Raw genomic sequence first — 20,707 nt, 5'->3', positions numbered from 1 at the left:
AACCTTCTTGCCACAGCTCGCATTAAAGGGGTACTCCGGTGAAAACCTTTTTTCTTTTAAATCAACAGGCTCCGGAAAGTTAAACATATTTGAAAATTACTTCTATTAAAAAATCTTAATCCTTCCTGTACTTATTAGCTGCTGAATACTACAGAGGAAATTATTTTCTTTTTGGAATGCTCTCTGATGACATCACGAGCACAGTTCTCTTTGCTGACGTTATTATAATAATAATAACACTTTATTTATTGTTGTCCTTAGTGGGATTTGAACTCAAGTCCCCAGCGCTGCAAGGCAGCAGTGCTAACCACTGAGCCACCATGCTGCCCTTAGCATACATCTGCTATGCATCTGCTATGCATGGTTGCTAAAATGGACAGAGATGTCAGCAGAGAGCACTGTGCTCATGATGTCATCAGTGTTCCAAAAAGAAATGAAATTCATCTGTAGCATTCAGCAGCTAATAAGTACTGGAATGATTAAGATTTTTTAATAGAAGTAATTTACAAATATGTTTAACTTTCTGCCACCAGTTGATTTAAAAGAAAAAAGGTTTTCACCGGAGTACCCCTTTAATGTGCCATCCTGGATGAGCTGCACTACCTGAGCCACTTGTGTGGGTTGTAGACTCCGTCTCATGCTACCACTAGAGTGAAGGCACCGCCAGCATTCAAAAGTGACCAAAACATCAGCCAGGAAGCATAGGAATTGAGAAGTAATCTGCAGTCAACACCTTCAGAACCACTCCTTTATTGGGGGTGTCTTGCTAATTGGCTATAATTTCCACCTGTTGTCTGTTCCATTTGCACAACAGCATGTGGAATTGATTGTCAATCAGTGTTTCTTCCTGAGTAGACAGTGTGATTTCACAGAAGTGTGATTGACTTGGAGTTACATTGTGTTGTTTAAGTGTTCCCTTTAATTTTTTGAGCAGTGTATATCCCTACCATTGTATGCCGCTAACAGTGGGATGTGTGAAGCCTGGTGAAGTGCGATTAGTGCATTCTCTCCCAGCTCTGTGTTACGTGTCCGGAACAGACTCATGTAAGTCTATGCATTTATCCATTTCCAGCTGTAGACTAACTTATGAGTAAAATCATAAAATGATCTAGATAAACTGATAATTCTGGGACAAAAGTCCGCTCTCATGATAATTCCCAGTTGCTGCAGAAAATATCACGCTGCGTACATCAACTTAAAATAAAATTGTGCAAAAATTTGTGCAAAAGGTTATTTTTGTGCAAATAGTAAATTTGGCATACCAACCAAAGCATCTGCTAATCCCCCATGCAAGCGCAAAAATAAAAATTTTAACAGGTTCCCTACTTGGCATTATAGAAGTTCAAGTGGGGACTATTTGGCTGGGTAGAAACTTACAGATGTGACACTATTAAGCTTTTACACATGGTCTCAACAGCAGCTCAAAGGACCATACTTGCAGAATGATCTTTAAAGGGGTGGATGCCAGAAAGTTAAACAGATTTGTACATTTTTTCTATTTAAAAATCTAAATCCTTCAAGTACCTATCAGCTGCTGTATGCTCCAGAGGAAGTTATTTTCTTTTTTTATTTCTTTCCAGTCTGACCACAGTGCTCTCTGCTGACACCTCTGTCCATGTCAGGAACTGTCCAGAGCAGGATAGGTTTGCTATGGGGATTTGCTCCTGCTCTGGACAGTTCCTAATATGGGCAGAGATGGCAGTAGGGAGCACTGTGGTCAGAAAAGAAATTCAAAAAGAAAAGAATTTCCTCTGTAGCGTACATCAGCTGATAGGTACTGGAAGGATTAAGATTTTTAAATAGAAGTAATTTACAAATCTGTTTAACGTTATGGCACAAGTTGATTTAAATAAAAAAAAATTCACTAGAGTACCCCTTTAACTTATGGGCAAGTTACAATTCCTTTTTACCCTCTAGCACACAACTGCCCATTAAGTGACATTTGTTATACACCACTTGGTACCTTGAGCAGTAGTTCCCATTTCTAAAGCACTGGTGGATCTGAGAACATCTTTCTCCAACACCCCCTCCTCACACCTCACCCTTTCTTTACTTCCCCCTTCCTTCCCTCCACCCTTACTTTCGTTTACTTTCATTTACTTTCAGGTCATGCCAACAAATGCTACTGTTTCTGGATTCCACTCTTGTTACTGTATACAGTATCAGGCCTTCGGTGGAATTCTATGGAAAAACATAAATGAAAGAATTTGCCCTGCTGATTTGCAGAATGAAGTGGCCGCTGTGCTCCCGATAGGCCATTAATTCGTCGAGAATTTCTATGCATATATTTGTAAGAAAAAATTTACATAAATTTTATACTTGCTTTTAGAGATGAGTGAGCGAAGCCCCGTGAACCTGGATTTCACCTGAATTTTGGGGTGGCCACAGAACTTTCGAACATTTCCCGGTTCAGCTGGTGCAAAATCATTTATATGAGGGACAAGGAACACATGGCCCTTTCGGCACCCAGAGGAAGCAGGAAGCACAAGGGCAGTTAAAGATGTCCGGTTGACCAGAATTCCTTGCAACTATGATTTGCTGGTTTATGTGTCACTCAGCTCACGGGCCAATAGGAGACAGCAAAGGGAGTAGGGGCTTTATCAGAATTTTAAGGGCACGGTGAGCGTCACTGCCGGCATTTTAGAGAGAAGGAGAGAGACAGACAGTTTGTGTGTGAGCAGGAGCCAGAGATCCTGCAAAATCCCCAAAAGACTTCTCATATCACAATAACCTCTACAACTGGCTGAGCACAAACCTTAGGCTATACAATCCTCAGCAAAATGAGCACAGACTTGCTCTGTGGACCGAACACTGGGACCTCCAAAAGACTCATTGTGCACTACAAATCCCAGCCAAGCTTGTACCAGACACATGCAAATATCTGGAAAACTGAGCAAAGCTGTGGGCTGATCTCAGGGACTTCATTTGCTGTTCCTTCCTGCAGAAACCTCATCATGCACAACAAATCCCAGCCAGTCTTTTTTTTCGAAGAACATGCAAATATCTGAACAACTGAGCCAAGCTGTGGGCTGACCTGTATGGTAACAATACGTATTTAAAAATGCTGTGAACGCAGCAAAGCCATTTAAAGTGCCTTACTTTTACGATTTACAAGTTTTTAGTGCACAATATTTCTATTGGATGTAAGCTAATAGCGCAATAAAAGAGTCTACATTTAACGTGCATTAGCCCTCTTAAGCACTTGTATGTCTATTGTACGGGTCCGGACAGGTGACAGGAGGAGGATCCACTGGACCAGAGGAGTGATGGCGTGGACCATACCCGGGGAACGGAATCTAAGGAGCTACTGGTCTTCACCAGAGCAAAGCGGGATGGTCTTGCTGTGGCAGGTAGCCCCCAGGTCGTTCCACCCGGTAGCGACTCAACTCCACTGGTTGCTGAGATAAACGCGGTACAGGAGGGATAGGCAGAAGCGTAGTCAGATGTAGCAAAGGTCAGGGCAGGCGGCACAGGATCAGAGGCGGTAGTCACTAGCAACAGGTCAAGACAGTCAGCACGGGTTCAGAGGCGGTAGTCACGGGCAACGGGTCGGCAACGGGCAGGGAAACACAAGAACAATATGGAACGCTTTCTCTTGGCACAAGGCACAAAGATCCGGCAAGGACAGGAAGGGGCAGGGAACATTTATAGGTACTTTTGGGCCAGGCACCAATCAATGGTGCGCTGGCCCTTTAAATTTCATGAAGCTGGCGCGCACGCCCTAGAGAGCGGGGACGCTGCGGGCCGGGACAGAGGCAGCGAGCGCTCCGGTCCAGGAGCGGGCACCGGAGCGCTCACTGTAACAGTACCCCCCTCCCTTTGGTCTCCCCCTCTTCTTGGTGCCCAGGAACCTGAGGATAAGACTGCGGTCCAAGATGTTCTCCTCCGGCTCCCAAGACCTCTCCTCAGGACCGCAGCCCTCCCAGTCGACCAAAAAAAAATCTTCTCCCTCGGATCAACTTGGAAGCCAGGACCTCCCGGACAGAGAAAATGTCTGATGTACCTGCCACTGGGCTAGGAGTGGTTACCTTGGGGGAGAACCGGTTAAAGATAGCTGGCTTGAGGAGGGAGACATGAAATGAGTTTGGGATCCTAAGAGTGGAGGGGAGATGAAGCTGGTAAGCCACAGCATTAATTTTTCTTTTAATCTTGTAGGGTCCCAAGTAACGAGGTCCCAGTTTGTAGCTTGGGACCCTAAAACGGATGTATTTGGCCGAAAGGCACACTCTGTCAGCAGGAGAAAACACCAGAGGAGACCTGCGTTTCTTGTCCGCTTGGGATTTCATTCGGGCAGAGGCACTAAGAAGAGTGATGCGAGTCTCTCGCCAAATGGAGGAAAAGTCTTGGATGAGCTCATCGACTGCAGGAACAGAACAAGAGGAAGACAACGGCAGAGGTGGTAGAGGATGGCGACCGTAGACCACGAAAAAGGGTGACTTGTTAGAGGCGGAGGAATTCCTGAAGTTGTAGGAGAATTCCGCCCAAGGAAGAAGATCAGCCCAATCATCATGACGAGAAGATACAAAATGGCGTAGATATTCCCCCAAGACTTGGTTAACGCATTCCACTTGGCCGTTGGTTTGGGGGGTGATGAGAGGATGAGAAATCCAACTTCACTTTGAACCGTCCACAAAGAGCTCTCCAGAATTTGGAAACAAATTGCACCCCACGATCAGAAACAATATGCAAAGGAAGACCATGAAGGCGAAAAATGTGCAGGAAAAAATATTTCGCCAGTAGAGGCGCAGACGGTAATCCTGGTAGGGGTACAAAGTGTGCCATTTTAGAGAAACGGTCAGCAACGACCCAAATGACCATCATACCCTGGGAAGGAAGAAGGTCAGTCACAAAGTCCATGGCGATGTGAGACCAAGGGGTCTCAGGGACAGGAAGAGGTTGGAGCAGCCCAGCCGGCTTCAGATGAGACGAGACTTGTCCCGTGCATAAACTGTACAGGCTTGAACAAACTCGAACACGTCCTTAGCCATAGTAGGCCACCAATATCTTCTGGCGATTAGTTTAAGGGTCTTTTGGACACCTGGGTGACCCCACTTAAGGACTTCCAACTGTTGGCGAGGAGGTACCTAGGTTTTGCCAGGAGGAAGAAGACGAAGATCCACAGGTGCAAAGGCAATAAGGCGCTCAGGTGGAATTATATGCTGTGGCGTAACCTCTTCACCCACTACATCCGAAGAGCGGGAGAGGGCATCTGCACTGATGTTCTTGCTCGCTGGACGGAAATGGATCTCAAAGTTGAAGCGAGCAAAGAACAGGGACCAGCGTGCCTGACGTGGGTTGAGCCTCTGTGCGGACTGGAGATAGGCAAGATTCTTGTGATTCGTGTAAATACAAAAAGGATGGAGCCCTCGAGAAGATGCCTCCACTCTTCGAGTGCCAATTTGATGGGCAACAACTCCCTGTCTCCAATAGAGTAGTTTCTCTCGGCTGGGGTGAAGGTCTTGGAGAAATAGCCACAAGTTAAAGTTTTGCCGTTAGAAGATTTCTGTGTGAGCACAGCTCCGGCTCCTACGGAGGAGGCATCTACTTCCAAAGAAAAGGGCTTAGCGGGGTCAGGTCTGGAAAGTACTGGTGCGGAGGTGAAAGCGACCTTCAGGGACTGGAAGGCCTCTTCAGCCTGAGAAGGCCAGGATTTTGGGCTAGCCCCTTTCTTGTTCAAGGCCACAATAGGAGACACCAGGGTGGAGTAGTGCGGGATGAATTGCCTATAATAATTGGCGAAACCCAAAAATCTTTGAATGGCATGAAGTTCAGAAGGGCGTGGCCAGTCCAGGACCGCGGTGAGCTTAGCCGGGTCCATCTGTAAGCCCTGGGCAGAAATGATGTACCCTAGGAAGGGCAGACTGGACCGCTCGAAGAGGCACTTCTCGATCTTAGACAGCGGCCGAAGCAAGAGGAACCCCAACTTTGGATCTTTCCGGAGGACCAATGCAGGACGGGACAATGGCGTTGTAGCCAGGGCAGACCCAGGAGGAGTTCTGAGGAGCAGAAAGGAAGGACCAAGAACTCCAATCTCTCAGTATGCAGAATATCAATGTCTAATGTACTGTACAATAGTAGAAAGTCTGTCACCATTAACTGTAGAGATGAAGAAAGGCTTGGGCAGACGGTGCACAGGAATCTGGTACTTGTCAATCAGGGAGGCATGGATGAAATTGCCGGCAGATCCAGAATCCAAGAAGGCGGTAGCAGTGAATGTAGACTTGGCAGACACGGTGAGCTGTACGGATAATGTAAGACATGGAGAGGAGGAATCCACACCTAGCAACGCCTCTCCCACGTTCACTAGGTGCGTGCGTTTCCCGAATGCGGAGGACGGAGAGGACAGTCTCTAAGGAAGTGCTCGGTACTGGCACAGTACCGACACAAATTCTAATTTCTTCGCCGACTCCTTTCTTGAGTGGTCAGGCGAGACCGATCCACCTGCATGGCTTCCACGGCGGGAGGCCCAGAGAAGGGCTGTGGTGGACACTGGAAAACCAGAGCCAGAAGAGGATAGAGTCTTGGACGAGCTTTCTCCTTTTCATGCAGAAGTTCCTCTTTTCTCTCCGAGAAATGCTTGTCTATCCTTGTGGCCAGTAGTATAAGCTCACTAAGGGTAGGACGTCTTTAACCTCACTGCTTAATCCCTTCTTAAACGTGGCACATAGAGCATCATCATTCCAATTCAACTCGGAGGCAAGAGTATGGAACTGGATGGCGTAATCACCCACGGTAGAGCCTCCTTGGGTCAGGTTCAGCAAAGCAGTCTCTGCGGAGGACACCCGGGCAGGTTCCTCGAACACACTACGGAACACTTGGCAAAAATTCTGGACAGAGGTAGTGGCTGGATCAGAGCGGTCCCACAAATGTGTAGCCCAGGCCAGGGCCTTCCCGGTTAGCAGGCTGAGAATGAAGGCCACCTTGGCACGTTCAGACGGAAACTGGTCGGCCAATAACTCAAGGTGGAGTGAGCACTGCGACAGGAACCCACGGCACTGCTTCGGATCTCCGCCATACTTGTCAGGCAAGGACAAGTGGATTCTAGAGACGAGTGCTGGCTGAGGCGGAGCAGCAGGCACAGGCAGAGGTGACGGCTGTTGCTGGACAGGCAGGAGCTGCTGCACCATGGCGGTCAACTGGGCCAGCTGTTGACCTTGCTGGGCGATCTGCTGCTTCTGTTGAGCCACTACGGTAGTGAGATCCGCAAGGCTGGGAAGAGGTACCTCAGCGGGATCCATGGCCGGAGGTCGTTCCACCCGGTAGCGACTCAACTCCACTGGTTGCTGAGATAAATGCGGTACAGGAGGGATAGGCAGAAGCGTAGTCAGACGTAGCAAAGGTCAGGGCAGGTGGCACAGGATCAGAGGCGGTAGTCACTAGCAACAGGTCAAGAGAGGCAGCACGGGTTCAGAGGTGGTAGTCACGGGCAACGGGTCGGCAACGGGCAGGGAAACACAAGAACAATATGGAACGCTTTCTCTTGGCACAAGGCACAAAGATCCGGCAAGGACAGGAAGGGGCAGGGAACATTTATAGGTACTTTTGGGCCATGCACCAATCAATGGTGCACTGGCTCTTTAAATTTCATGAAGCCGGCGCGCGCCCTAGAGAGCGGGGACGCGCGCCGGTGAACAGAGGAGGGACGTGGAGCCGCGGGAGGTAGGGGACAGTATCGGGATGCGGTAAGTGTGCGGGGACCCCCCGCCACGCTAACCGCATCCCCGTCGGGGATAACTCTGCGCTCCCGGTCAGCGTGTCAGAGCGGGATGCACAGGGACGCTGCGGGCCGGGACAGAGGCAGCGAGCGCTCCGGTCCAGGAGCGGGGATCGGAGCGCTCACTGTAACATCTATATTCTAGGTTTAATCAAACACAAGTTACATTTACCTGGTTGTAAGATAAAAAAAAATGCTAAAGTTTAATGCAAAAAAGCTAAAGTTTAAGTTGACTATTAGATGAGGGAAAAATCACCCCCAAAAGGTCAAAATAACCTACAAAAATATGTCTGGGAAAGGAATTGTTGGACTGGGTAGAGGACAGAAGATCCTTGCCATGTTCTCTGCCAGTAAGTATGCTGGTGGCAGAACCAGCACCAGTACAGGTAGCAGCAGCAGCCAGGTGTCTGGTGGTAGTAGTAGCAGCCATGTCAGTCGTCCAAAGTTCTCAGTGTCTGACAGAGGTTGAGTGGTTTCACAGGATAGTACAGCCCTTGTGGACTGGTTGACTCTTTCGAGGTCTTCTTAGAAGGAGGAAGAAGCGTCTGACAATATGATGGTGAGCCAGCTGTCAGTGGATTCCTCATTGTCTACAGTTACATGGCACGGTGGAAATGTCAATCTCTTCCCTCATCTCTGTCTTTGCTTCCTACTGAATCGCAGAAGGATAGCACTAGTCATGAGGAGGAGTTGTGTCATGGTCAGCCTTTGAAGCATGTTGCTGAGGCAGTGGAAGGGAATGAAGTGGCCGAGCATAGCAATAGTGGGACTGGTGGTGGTGGGGATACAGTAAGACATCATAGTGGATATGCAGAGGGGGAATAAGGAGATCAGACAGAAACATTTCTTTTTTAGAGGAGTGGTGGGGATGATGAAGAGGAGTTTGGAGATGAGAATGTCAGCAGGCCTGTTTGTCTGAGCAGTTCAGAAGCAGGTGAAGGCGACGCTAATGCTGCATCTGCAGACTTGAAAAATAACCTTCTAGAAAAGGGGCAGAGTCGGTGGTGGTGTACCTAGCTCTTTATCTTATCCTGCTGTGGGAAATTCTTTACTATCTTGGTTGTTGCAGGAAACCAGGCACAGTGCCGTATCTGCAAGGTCTCTCCTTAAGCTATGCTCCCACTACGGAAATTCAATGAGGATCCCATTGACGAACGGCTCTTCTCTAGCAGAATCCAATTCCTTGACAGAAGTTCTACGAAGGAACTTTCTATGTGTGGACTGAGTAAAAAAAAAAATCCCATTGGAATGAATGGGAGGCTGCTGCAAAACTCGTGCAACTAGTCGAACTGTGTTTTTGACATGAGCAACATGTCAAAAGTTTATCCAAATAACAGTAACATTTTAATGTTATATAAACAGTCTTGTATATTAACTAAGATATTCATTTACAGGGTTCCATGTGCAACCCCATCAATGATAGACTACATTAGACAAATAAGATGAAATAGCAACCTGAGGATCAGACTACTTCACTTCTCTGCTCCAGCTTTGAGAAGACCAGAACCTTTTACACTTAATAGAAACTGTAAGTAACCCTATATGCTCATTTTAGGGTATTCAATTTAAGGTTTTTATAAATGAATAAATACAATTTTTGCTAACATTATTTGTCACTTAAAAGATAGATAGATATGATATTCATGGGCCGAGTGCCCAAGGGGCTGTGGAAAAATTATATATATATATTTTTTTTAAATAAGTATAGTATTACTATTGACTACTCTTACTTATTGGTGGGCACTTTAGGGGAGGCAATGTACAGTGGTCCCTCAACATATGATGGTAATCCGTTCCAAACGGACCATCGATTGTTGAAACCATCGCATGTTGAGGGATCCGTGCAATGTAAAGTATAGGACAGTGGTCTACAACCTGCGGACCTCCAGATGTTGCAAAACTACAACACCCAGCATGCCCGGACAGCCGTTGGCTGTCTGGGCATGCTGGGTGTTGTAGTTTTGCAACATCTGGAGGTCCGCAGGTTGTAGACCACTGTTAGAGGATATTGTACTCACCTGTCCCCGCCGCTCCGGACCCGTTGCCGCTCGTCACCGCTGCCCGGGATGTCGTCGTCCATCGCTGTCGCCGCGTCCCTGAGGTGACCCCGACGCTCCGGCAAGGCCTCTGCTTCCCCGGCATCCGCGCTCTCCGTCGCTGCCATCACGTTGCTACACACGCCGCTCCTATTGGATGACGGGACAGCGTGCGCAGCGACGTGATGACGACGATGGAGAGCGCCGACGATGGAGGGGATCCCAAAGAGGACGCGCCGAGGACAGGTAAGTGATCGTCAGCGGAGCACACGGGGCACAGTAAACCACTACCCGGTGGCAGCTGAAGCAGTCTGTGCTGCTGGATAGCCGTTTATGCGATGGCCCCGACATACAAAAGCATCGTATGTTGATGCTGCCTTCACCATGCGATGGCCTCTGAGAGGCATCGCATGTTGAAATTATCGTATGTCGGGGCCATCGTAGGTCGAGGGGTCACTGTATATGGTCAGCGGCATAGCTTGTAGCTTCTGGGCCCCAATGCAAAATCTGCAACAGGGCCCCGTGGGCCAATTATAATACTGGTCTCTTATGGGAAAGATGTGCTTTGGGGCCCCCTTAGGCAACAGGGACCCGGTACGACTGCTACCTCTATAGCTACGCCCCTGTATATGGCTTTAACTATTAGCATATGCTTTATTTAGTGATATGGGACGTACAATCTATATGCAGCTCTTTCTATATTGATAACACAATGTGTTGCGTGACACAGGGTTACTATTTTGTGATAATTATTGTGGGGGCACTATGTCAACTGCGCTATTTCTTGTGAAGTATTTTGTTGGGAATATGTATATATATATATATATATATATATATATATATATACTATTTGTTTTAATTAGAGTTTTTATAAGGCAGTCACAAATGTAGTATAACTGCATAGATTCATGGCCTATACATAGGGCATACTCAGCATTAGTGTATAGGGCAATTGTAAATACGGCCATATTCTGTATATGAAGAATAGTTGATCGTACTGGAATACTCTTTAAAATGTATGAAATTTTTATTCATTTCACAAAAATGTCAGAGGAAAATCATAGTTTCCTAGGTTATAAATGTATTCTTCTGATTGGTAGGTGTCCCTTACCTAAGGGACAAGGGTCCTGTGACTTGGGCTGCGCTGTTACTTGGGCTGCGCTCTTTTTGCCACAAGGGTGAGAAGCCCAAGTGAATAATGACTGAATCTGACTGTTCAATAATCCATATAGGAAACAGACCCATACTTACCAACCTCATTCTTGTCTGTGATCTTCTATTGTAGCTCTGTCTCTAGTGACGTCATCATTAGGGGCGGGGCTTCATAAGATGCGGCCAGGACCAGTAAGAAAGTTGTTTGGTAAGATCTTCAATATACAGTATACAGCCAAAGCTATATATTCTTAACTCTTTCCCTGCTAGGCCGGTGCATACCCCCCCAGCACAGCAAGATTTTACAGCAAACAGACTCTGACAATTAACTGTCATTAGAAACGACTTTTGATATGTCAATCCTCCTAATACTACTATGTTCTCTCCTCTTAGATGACAGGGGTTGTAATACCTGTCGCAATCCTTGTGGTCATAAACTGTGTTTTAGGGAATAGTGAAGTGACCACCAAACATAATGAATGTAACACAGGAGTCCCAGGTATTCCAGGAACCCCAGGCCTGAATGGTCAGCATGGACCTCCAGGAAGAGATGGCAAAGATGGGGAACCAGGACTTAAGGGTGACCCAGGTACAGTATGATTGCCTAACAGCAACAAAATATTTAAAAGACACCTTTTCACCTCTATCACAATTTTTTTATGTTGCGGCCTTGTGCTAAAATAAACTAAGTCCCCGCATCAATCTGCACAATTCCCCATAATGACAAAGTGAAAACAGAATGTTGAATATTTTTGCAAATCTATTTGCAAAGGCAAAATTAAAATTCTGCATGGACAATAGTATTCAGACCCTTTACCATTTCTCTTGATCATCTTTGAGACGTTTCTCCAGTTTGATTGGAGTCACCTGTGGTAAATTCCGGTGATTGGACAGGATTCGGAAAGACACAGCCCTGACTATATAAAGTCTCACAGCTGACAATGCATATCAGAGCATAAACCAAGCCATGAGGAGGGAAGAACTGCTGCAGGGTTCAGAGACAGGTGTGTGTGTAGAGATACAGATCTGGAGAAGGGTAAAAAAAAAATTCTGCTGCTGAAAGTTCGCAAGATCACAGTGACCTCTATAGGTCATAAATAGGCAACCAAAACTCTTTCTAGTGCTGGCCACCCCACCAAACTATGGGATCAGGGAAGAGCCTTGGTAAGAGAGGAGATAAAGAACCCAAGGGTAATTCTGGTTGAGCTCCAACGATCCTGTGTGAAGATGAGAGAAAATTTTAGAAGGTCAGCCATCACGTGGCCCCAATTCTAAAGGGAACTAGACACTGCTAATAACCTGCTCAATGCCATCTCTACAGTAAAGCATGGGAGACTGGCCATGACTGAGAAAAAGCTGAATGAAGAAAAGTACAGAGATATTCATAAGGCTGAGTTTCCACTGAGTTTCTTTCAGTGGCCCAGACAGAGCCATAACTTAAACCAAGTAGAAGATCTCTCGAGAAAACTGTGAATGGCTTCCATCGACCGTCCCCATCCAACCTGACTGAGCCTGAGAAGATCGGTAAATTAACTCAAACCCAGTTATGCAAACTCGTAAAGATTGGAGGCTGTAATCACTGCCAACAGGGCTTCAACTTAGCCCTGACTCAGTAAAGGGTCTGAATACTTACGTCACTACAAGATTTGAGTTTTTTCTTTTCAATAAATTAGCAATGATTTCTAACATTCTGATATTAAGGGCAGAGGTCAATCCACCAATTGAAGCAAATAAAGGCTCCCTCTAAAGACCTGAATAGTGATGTAATGTCTCGGGCCGCACTGTAACCAGGAAAAACCTGAGACAACACTGATTGGGCATGCTGTTAAAAATAAACATTGGAATAAAACTCACTGAAGAATTCCAAGACCACCATCAAACACAGGTACAGACACTATATTAATAACTACACTAACTTTACAGCCCCTGTAGCATAGTGAAATAAAAAAAAAAAAAAAAAATATCCCAGAATACCCCTTTAAGACTTCCCCAATGTATTGTATGTATGTTTATCTAAACTAAAGAACATGTAATATGGATATTATTTTTTTTATTCTAGGAGAACCAGGTGAAAAAGGTCCACATGGTCCTCCTGGTAAAATCGGTCCTCAAGGATTTTCCGGGTCTCAAGGACTTGCTGGTCCTCCAGGTCCACCAGGCTTACCAGGGTCATCATTATCAAGGAAAACCTATGCATTTCATGTTGGGTTGGCATCTTCCTTTCCATCTACCGATGACCCGATTAAATTTGGGAAGGTTTTTTACAATGAGCAAAGTATTTACAACACAGGAAATGGAAAGTTCATAGCTCCAGTAGATGGTCTTTATTTCTTCACTTACCAAATTACCGTCTTTAATAAAAATGTACATCTTACCCTAAGACATAATAATAATATTATGCAGTATATGTATCATGTATTTGCTTCCAATACTCACCAAGCCTCTGGGGCCTCCATTCTAGCTTTGAAACAGAAAGATGAGGTTTGGCTGCAGGTTGTAGACAGCGACAATGGTCTTTATGCTGATAGCGATGATGACTCCACATTCTCAGGATTCCTGATTTCTTAAAGAGTACCTCTCATGATCTTGTAAAATTTTATTATCCTCCTAGTTCACCGCCTCCATCATGATAATCCACCCCCTGCATTTATTTTTATTATTTTTCAGTTTCCTACCTTGATATGTGACATCATCTGAAGCCATACAGGGGAGTTCAGTTTGTGAGATGAGCTCTGATTGGCTAAGGCTGCACACACACCCCTCAGCACTCCAGACTGCATTTCCTGATTTTGGACTTCTGCCAGGCCAGCAAGAGTCCAAAATCGGTGCAAGATATAGGGGGAAATGTACTCTGGACAAGTAGGGAGACACCTAGTGGCAGCTTTTTTAAACACAAATAAAACATAGAAAACTTTTATTTTTTAATCAAAGTACATTAGAAATATTTTTTATTTACCATAAGGAATGCAATAGCAAAAGTTTCAATGATAGTGCCCAGTATGAGGCTTTTGAGGCTATGAAATGTGTACAACATTAGTATAGTAATACACATTTATAACATGTAATGCAGTAATACACAATGGAAAATCAAAGCTATCTAATAGCTCTTGCACCAAATACAGTCATTGCTTGTCAATAAAACAGGATTTCTGGCACAGAACTGTAGTATTTTCATTTATTTGACCCTTTTTTACTGATTTTATTAAATAATTCTATGCAACATTTAGAAGTTTCTGTTGAAATCCTGATCCTGCAAAATGACGCAAAGTATGTGAGGTGTAGGGGGTTACCAGTAAGATCATAGCAGCTAGTTAAAGGGGTTATTCAGGAAAAAAAACTTTTATATATATATATATATATATATATATCAACTGGCTCCAGAAAGTTATAGATTTGTAAATTACTTCTACAAAAAAATCTTAATCCTTTCAGTACTTATGAGCTGCTGAAGTTGAGTTGTTCTTTTCTGTCTAAGTGCTCTCTGATGACACCTGTCTCTGGAACTGTCCTGAGTAGAAGCAAATCCCCATAGCAAACCTCTTCTACTCTGTGCAGTTCCTGAGACAGACAGAGGTGTCAGCAGAGAGCACTGTTGCCAGACAGAAAAGAACAACTCAACTTCAGCAGCTGATAATTATTGGCTGGATTAAGATTTTTTAATAGAAGTAATTTGCAAATCTGTTTAACTTTCTGAATCCAGTTAATATGTAAAAAAAAGTTTTTTCCTGGAATACCCCTTTAAGAGTAAAAGTACAATAGTAATTAAAGTAAAACAACCTTAAGCGGAAGCTATGCACCTGACACACAGGTTTTTGCATCCATTGAACGTATTTTTAAAACCAATAAATAAATAAATTGTATCTCGATCTCTCTAGACAATTTTTGAGCATGTGTAATAAAAAATAGTCTGACAAAATGGATCAAAATGTACAGCATCTAATGAAATGTCAATAAAATAAAAAGGATATGATTTAAATTGTGATTGGCCACGATTTTCCATCTGACAATAATATAAACACACTAAAACGGGTGCAGATATCATTTGTCAATAGAAGTCAATGGATACGTCTAGATATATTTGATTCCATTTGATTCATATGAACTAGACCAAAAATTGTGATGTGAATGCACCCTAAGCTGCTAGCAAATATGTAGCATTATGGAACATTCACACGTAAGTTGAATTTTCGCTGCGGGAAATCCACAGCCGATTATGTATATGTGAATGTAACCTTAACCCTTTAAGGACTCAGCGTTTTTGCACTTTCATTTTTTCGTCATCACCTTCTAAAAATCATAACGCTTTAAATTTAGCACCTAAAATTCCGTATGATGGCTTATTTTTTGCGCCACCAATTCTACTTTGCAAATCATAACTATATGCAGGAAAATTTAAACGTTTAAAATTGTCATCTTCTGACCCCTATAACTTTTTTATTTTTCCACGTACGGGCCGGTATGAGGGCTCATTTTTTTCTGAGGTTTTTATCGGTACCATTTTTGCATTGATCGGACTTTTTTATCGCTTTTTAATAATTTTTTTATAATATAAAAAGTGACCCAAAATACGCTATTTTGGACTTAGGAATTTTTTTGCGCATACGCCATTGACCTTGCGGTTCAATTAACTATATATTTTTATAGTTCAGACATTTACGCACGCGGAGATACCACATATGTTTATTTTTATTTACCCAGGTTTTTTTTTTATGGGAAAAGGGGGGGTGATTCAAACTTTTATTAGGGAAGGGGTTAAATGACCTTTGTTAACTTTTTTTTCACTTTTTCTTTGCATGGATCAGTGTAATAGGGGGTTGATTGCTCAAGCCTGTAGCTCAGGCTTGGAGCAATCAAACGCCGATCGGACGCAACGGAGCAAGGTAAGGGGGTCTCCGCTCACGTCCTAGCTGATCGGGACATCGCGATTTTATTGCGATAGCCCCGATCAGCCCGACTGAGCTACCGGGAAGCGTTTACTTTCATTTTCATTCTGAAGGGTTAAAAGCGCGCGGCACAACGATCGGTGCCGCGTGCTGTTAGCCTAGGGTCCTGGCTATGAATAGCAACTGGGACCGACCTGATGTGATGCAGGGTCACGGCATGACCCTGTTTTAAACACCGGGCCAGGCGCAGGGCGTACAGGTACGCCCTGTGTCCTTAAGAGGTTAAAAGGATGTCCAGGATTTAAATGGGCTCTGTCAGATCCAAAAACGTTTTATATGTTGTTACTGATGAAAATTAAAGACCTTTTGTAATATAGTTGCTTAACATTTTTGAATATTTAATAAAGAAAACAGCTCCTAAAAATCCAACCACTAGGGGTCTCCATGCCTACTGGGACACTTACCAGTCCTACAGCAGCATCAGGCTTGTCCATGAGTCATGGACAAGAGATGACTAATAGACAAGGCTGTATGAACAGACGCACCAATCACCTCCCACCACAACAAGGTGGGACACGCCCCCTTCCACCACACTCCAATCACCTCCTACCACCACAAGGGAGGATTTCTAACACTGTGAGCAAATGAACAGAGGGATTTTTATAATAAATATAGGTGATAGAGGCATAAAGATTAGTCAGGATTAGGTACTGAGTAACATATTAATTCATTTTGTCTGGTTTTGCAACCAAGTCCTTGTCACTTCAATTTAGCTGAGCTGCAATATTAGACACAACCAATGAACAGGTTTGGCACTTCTTTTGGAACAAAGTAGCCATGTTTTATTAATTATGGGTAATCGCCTTAAATGCCAACCATGTGACCCCTCTAATGTCCATATGCTCTAATATGTAAAATGGACAGGGCTTGTCTTTAGAATACCTCAGAAAGTGTTACTGTCATTAAGAAAAAGAAAGAAAAAAAAAACGTACAAATTTTAGCAACATGTCTAAAGTTTTGATTGGTCAGGATTTGGAAGCTGAGGTCCAACCAATCACTAGAACGAGCAAGAAGAAGCATTCAGCTAAGTGTTTCTATGCCCATTGTTCTCCTCACTGAAGGAATCTATAGAAAAATATAATATAATAAATATAATTCTGTGTCCTGCAGCAATAAGAAAGGAAGAGAAGAGCGGAGACAGCGCATTCCTGAACAGTCCTTGCGCCAGTTTGCTCCCGAGCACGCTGAGAGTTGAAGTTTTGAAACAACTGGAGGGCCACAGTTTGAAACCACTGCCTTAAAGGGGTACTTCACTGGAAACCATTTTTTTTTTTTTTTTAATTAACTGATGTCAGAAAGTTAAACAGATTTTTAAATTACTTCTATTTAAAACTTCCTGTGGAGCATACAGCAGCTGATAAGTACTGGAAAGATTAAGATTTTTAAATAGAAGCAATTAACAGATCTGTTTAACTTTCTGGCACCAGTTGATTTACAAAAAAAAATTGTTTTCCAAAAGAGGTCTTAGAGGACATGCAAGCATTAATTTGACCGAGTGATCCCCCTAATTTGTGGAGAGATTAGAAAAATGCATTAAATACCTTAAAAGTGAATCAAAATGTACCGTATTTTTCGCCCTATAGGACATACCGGCATATAAGACGCACCCAATTTATAGGTGCAAAATCTAAAAAAATAAAGATTTTGAAACCAATAGTGGTCTTCAACCTGCGGACCCCCAGATGTTGCAAAACTACAACTCCCAGCATGCCCGGACAGCCGTTGGCTGTCCGGGCATGCTGGGAGTTGTAGTTTTGCAACATCTGGAGGTCCGCAGATTGAAGACCACTGCATAGGAGGTAATACTCACGTGTCCCCGCCGCTCCGGACCCGTCACCGCTGCCCCGGATGTCGCTCCATCGCTGTCGCCATGTCCCCGTCGCTCCGGAACGTCTCTGCTGCCGGCCGGGTATCCTGGCTCTCCGTCGCCGCCATCACTTCGTTACGCACGCCGACGCACGTACGCGACGACGTGATGACGAGGAAGGAGAGCGCCGGCCACACAGGGGATCCCTGAACGGAGAAGACACCGAGGAGGCAGGTAAGGTCCCCCCGGTGTCCTGTAAGCACTAACCCGGCTATTCAGTCGGGCTGTTCGGGACCGCCGCAGTGAAATCGCGGCAGGCACAAACAGCCCGACTGAACAGCCGGGTTAGTGTCACTTCCCCTTCAGATGCGGTGGTCAGCTTTGATCGCCGCGTCTGAAGGGTTAATACAGGGCATCACCGCGATCGGTGATGTCCTGTATTAGCCGCGGGTCTCGGTCGTTGATGGCCGCAGGGACCGCCGCGATAGGGGTATATTCGCTGTATAAGATGCACCGACTTTTTCCCCACAGTTTTGGGGAAGAAAAAGTGCGTCTTATACGGCGAAAAATACGGTAATTGTCAAAAAATCTGACAAAGGGGGCAATATTGTACAAATGTCCACAACATATTACACCCAAGAAGCTATGAGACAGCTAGGGGATGAAAAGGTGTATAAAACATGTATAAAAAGGTGTATAAAACTAGTTATCCCACTTTACACTTTACAAAATTACTCACCAAATTACACTCGTTATGATGTTACACTTTAAAAGGTGTTCAGTCAGAAAAAACTACCCTGAAATTGTTTCCTGTCACCCCCAAAGCTCCCCAGTGGTATTTTTTTTAACAACCCAAAATGCACAAATTGCGTACTGCCCCTCCCGGATGCCCTATAGTGTCTGGGATGGGGTCAGTGACCTCGCCTCTAAAGTCATAGAGAAGTCCCAACCTTTGTTAAAGGGGTACTCTGCCCTTAGACATGTTATCCCCTATCAAAGGATAGGGGATGTCTGATAGCAGGGGTCCTGCCGCTGAGGACCCCCGCGATCTCTCCTGCAGCTCTCTGGAGCTACGTTTGCTCCGTGGCTGATGACTCACGATACAGGGAATGGAGGTTCGTGACGTCATGGCTCCGGTCCACAACACATTACACCCAAGAAGCTATGAGACAGCTAGGGGATGAAAAGGTGTATAAAACGTGTATAAAAAGGTGTATAAAAAGTTATCTAGTTAAATCTAGAGTTCCCTCACACAAGCAACCCCCAAATCCTGGGGGGGGATGCTAGTGTAAAGGGACTCCACGTCGACAGGGGCAAGAATGAGTCTTTAAAGGGGTTCTCAGCCCCTAGACCTCCTAAGACACCTGATCGCAGGGGTTCTGCTGCTGGGGATCCCCGCAATCTCTCCTGCAGCCCCCCCCCCCCCCCCCCCGAGTCATCAGCTCTCCAGAGCTAAGTTTGCTTCATGGCTGATGACAGGGGCTGGCGGTTCGTGATGTCATGGCTCCGCCCCTCATGGCCTCACACCCCGCCCCCTTAATGCAAGTCTATGGGAGGGGGCATGGCAACAGTCACGCCACTTCCCATAGACTTGCATTAAGGGGCGGGGCATGAGGCCATGAGGGGCGGAGCCATGACACCACGAACCTCCATTCCCTGTATCATGAGTCATCAGCCACGGAGCAAACGGAGCTCCGGAGAGCTGATGACTCAGCCCCCCGCTGCAGCCCCCCGCTGCAGGAGAGATCGCAGGGGTCCCCAGCGGCAGGGCCCCTGCGATCAGAAATCTTATCCCCTATCCTTTGATAGGGGATAAGATATCTAGGGGCGGAGTACCCCTTTAACAAAGGTTGGGACTTCTCTATGATTTTAGATAGAGGCGAGGTCACTGACCCCATCCCAGACACTATAGGGCATCCGGGAGGGGCAGTACACAATTTGTGCATTTTGGGTTAAAAAAAATACCACTGGGGAGCTTTGTGGGGGTGACAGGAAACAATTTAAAGGTATTTTTTTCTGACAGAACACCTTTTAAAGTGTAACATTGTAACGAGCGTAATTTGGTAAGTATTTTTTTTTACATTTTTATACACCTTTTCATCCCCTAGCTGTCTCATAGCTTCTTGGGTGTAATATGTTGTGGATATTTGTAAAATATTGCCCCCTTTGTCAGATTACATTTTGATTCATTTTAAAAGTATTTAATGCATTTATCTAATCTCTCTACAATGTAGGTGGATCGCTCAATTAATCAATTAATGCTTGTATGTCCTCTAAGATTTTTTTTTTTTCAAAAAGGTCTATGTGGGAACTATGTTTTTAATCTGTATTTGTGCACTTTTTGGTATACACCCATTCACCTGTGTCATCTGAGGGGAGAAGTTTAATACCTCCCATTGCACGGGTGAGGATTTTAGTCTGATGAAACATCGGCTGTCACTACAGCTCCGCTAATGACGTACTGTTGCAATCACAAGGGGTCCGGCTGCTGGGTCCCCCCACAATCTCCTGTACTGAGCCCTGGCTTTCCATCAAGTGGCGACCCCTGCACGAAGTGGCGGCCAAAACGCCCCCTCTATATATCTCTTTGGGAGAGCTGATCAGCTATCTTCGGCGTTAGCTATGTTCGGGGGTCGTGACACTCCGCTCCAGAGGAGAGGGCCCCTTACAGGAGACTGTGGGGGCTCCCAGCGGCCAGACCTCCCGTGATACTTCTCCTTAATTGGAATCTACATCCACCCTCTGTCAGTTTCTAAGGTGCCCCTGGTATCCTCAACTACCCACACTGGGCCTTTCTAGGCTGGTGTATTACAACAAAAGCCCATTGAACTGGCAGGCTGATGTTGGGGGGGGGGGGGGGGGGGGCAGTTTAATGAGGCCCCCAGCTATTTCTATTATCAGAAAGGACAGTACTGTGACCCAATCCAATATAACCTTTCAACATATCTGTGCAACATGTCAAAAGTTTATGCAAATGACAGTACGTTATATAAACAGTCATGTAGAACGCATATTAACTAAGATATTCATTTACAGGGTTCCATGTGCAACCCCA

General features: G+C 45.1%; 1 protein-coding gene across 1 annotated transcript; it reads left to right on the top strand.

The window, feature by feature from the left end:
* Window positions 1-9,149: 9,149 nt before the first annotated feature.
* Window positions 9,150-14,286, top strand: LOC130358470 (adiponectin-like). The gene is made up of 3 exons (XM_056561768.1): window positions 9,150-9,242; window positions 11,296-11,491; window positions 12,962-14,286. Exons 2-3 carry the CDS (start codon window positions 11,296-11,298, stop codon window positions 13,468-13,470), a joined length of 705 nt encoding a protein of 234 aa, XP_056417743.1. The 5' UTR covers window positions 9,150-9,242; the 3' UTR covers window positions 13,471-14,286.
* The last annotated feature ends 6,421 nt before the right edge of the window (window positions 14,287-20,707 follow it).

Source organism: Hyla sarda, chromosome 2 (assembly GCF_029499605.1).
Source record: "Hyla sarda isolate aHylSar1 chromosome 2, aHylSar1.hap1, whole genome shotgun sequence".
In the NCBI taxonomy this organism is placed as follows: Eukaryota; Metazoa; Chordata; class Amphibia; order Anura; family Hylidae; genus Hyla; species Hyla sarda.
Note: the sequence above shows the minus strand (reverse complement) of the source record. Positions and strands in the feature narration are given on the sequence as shown.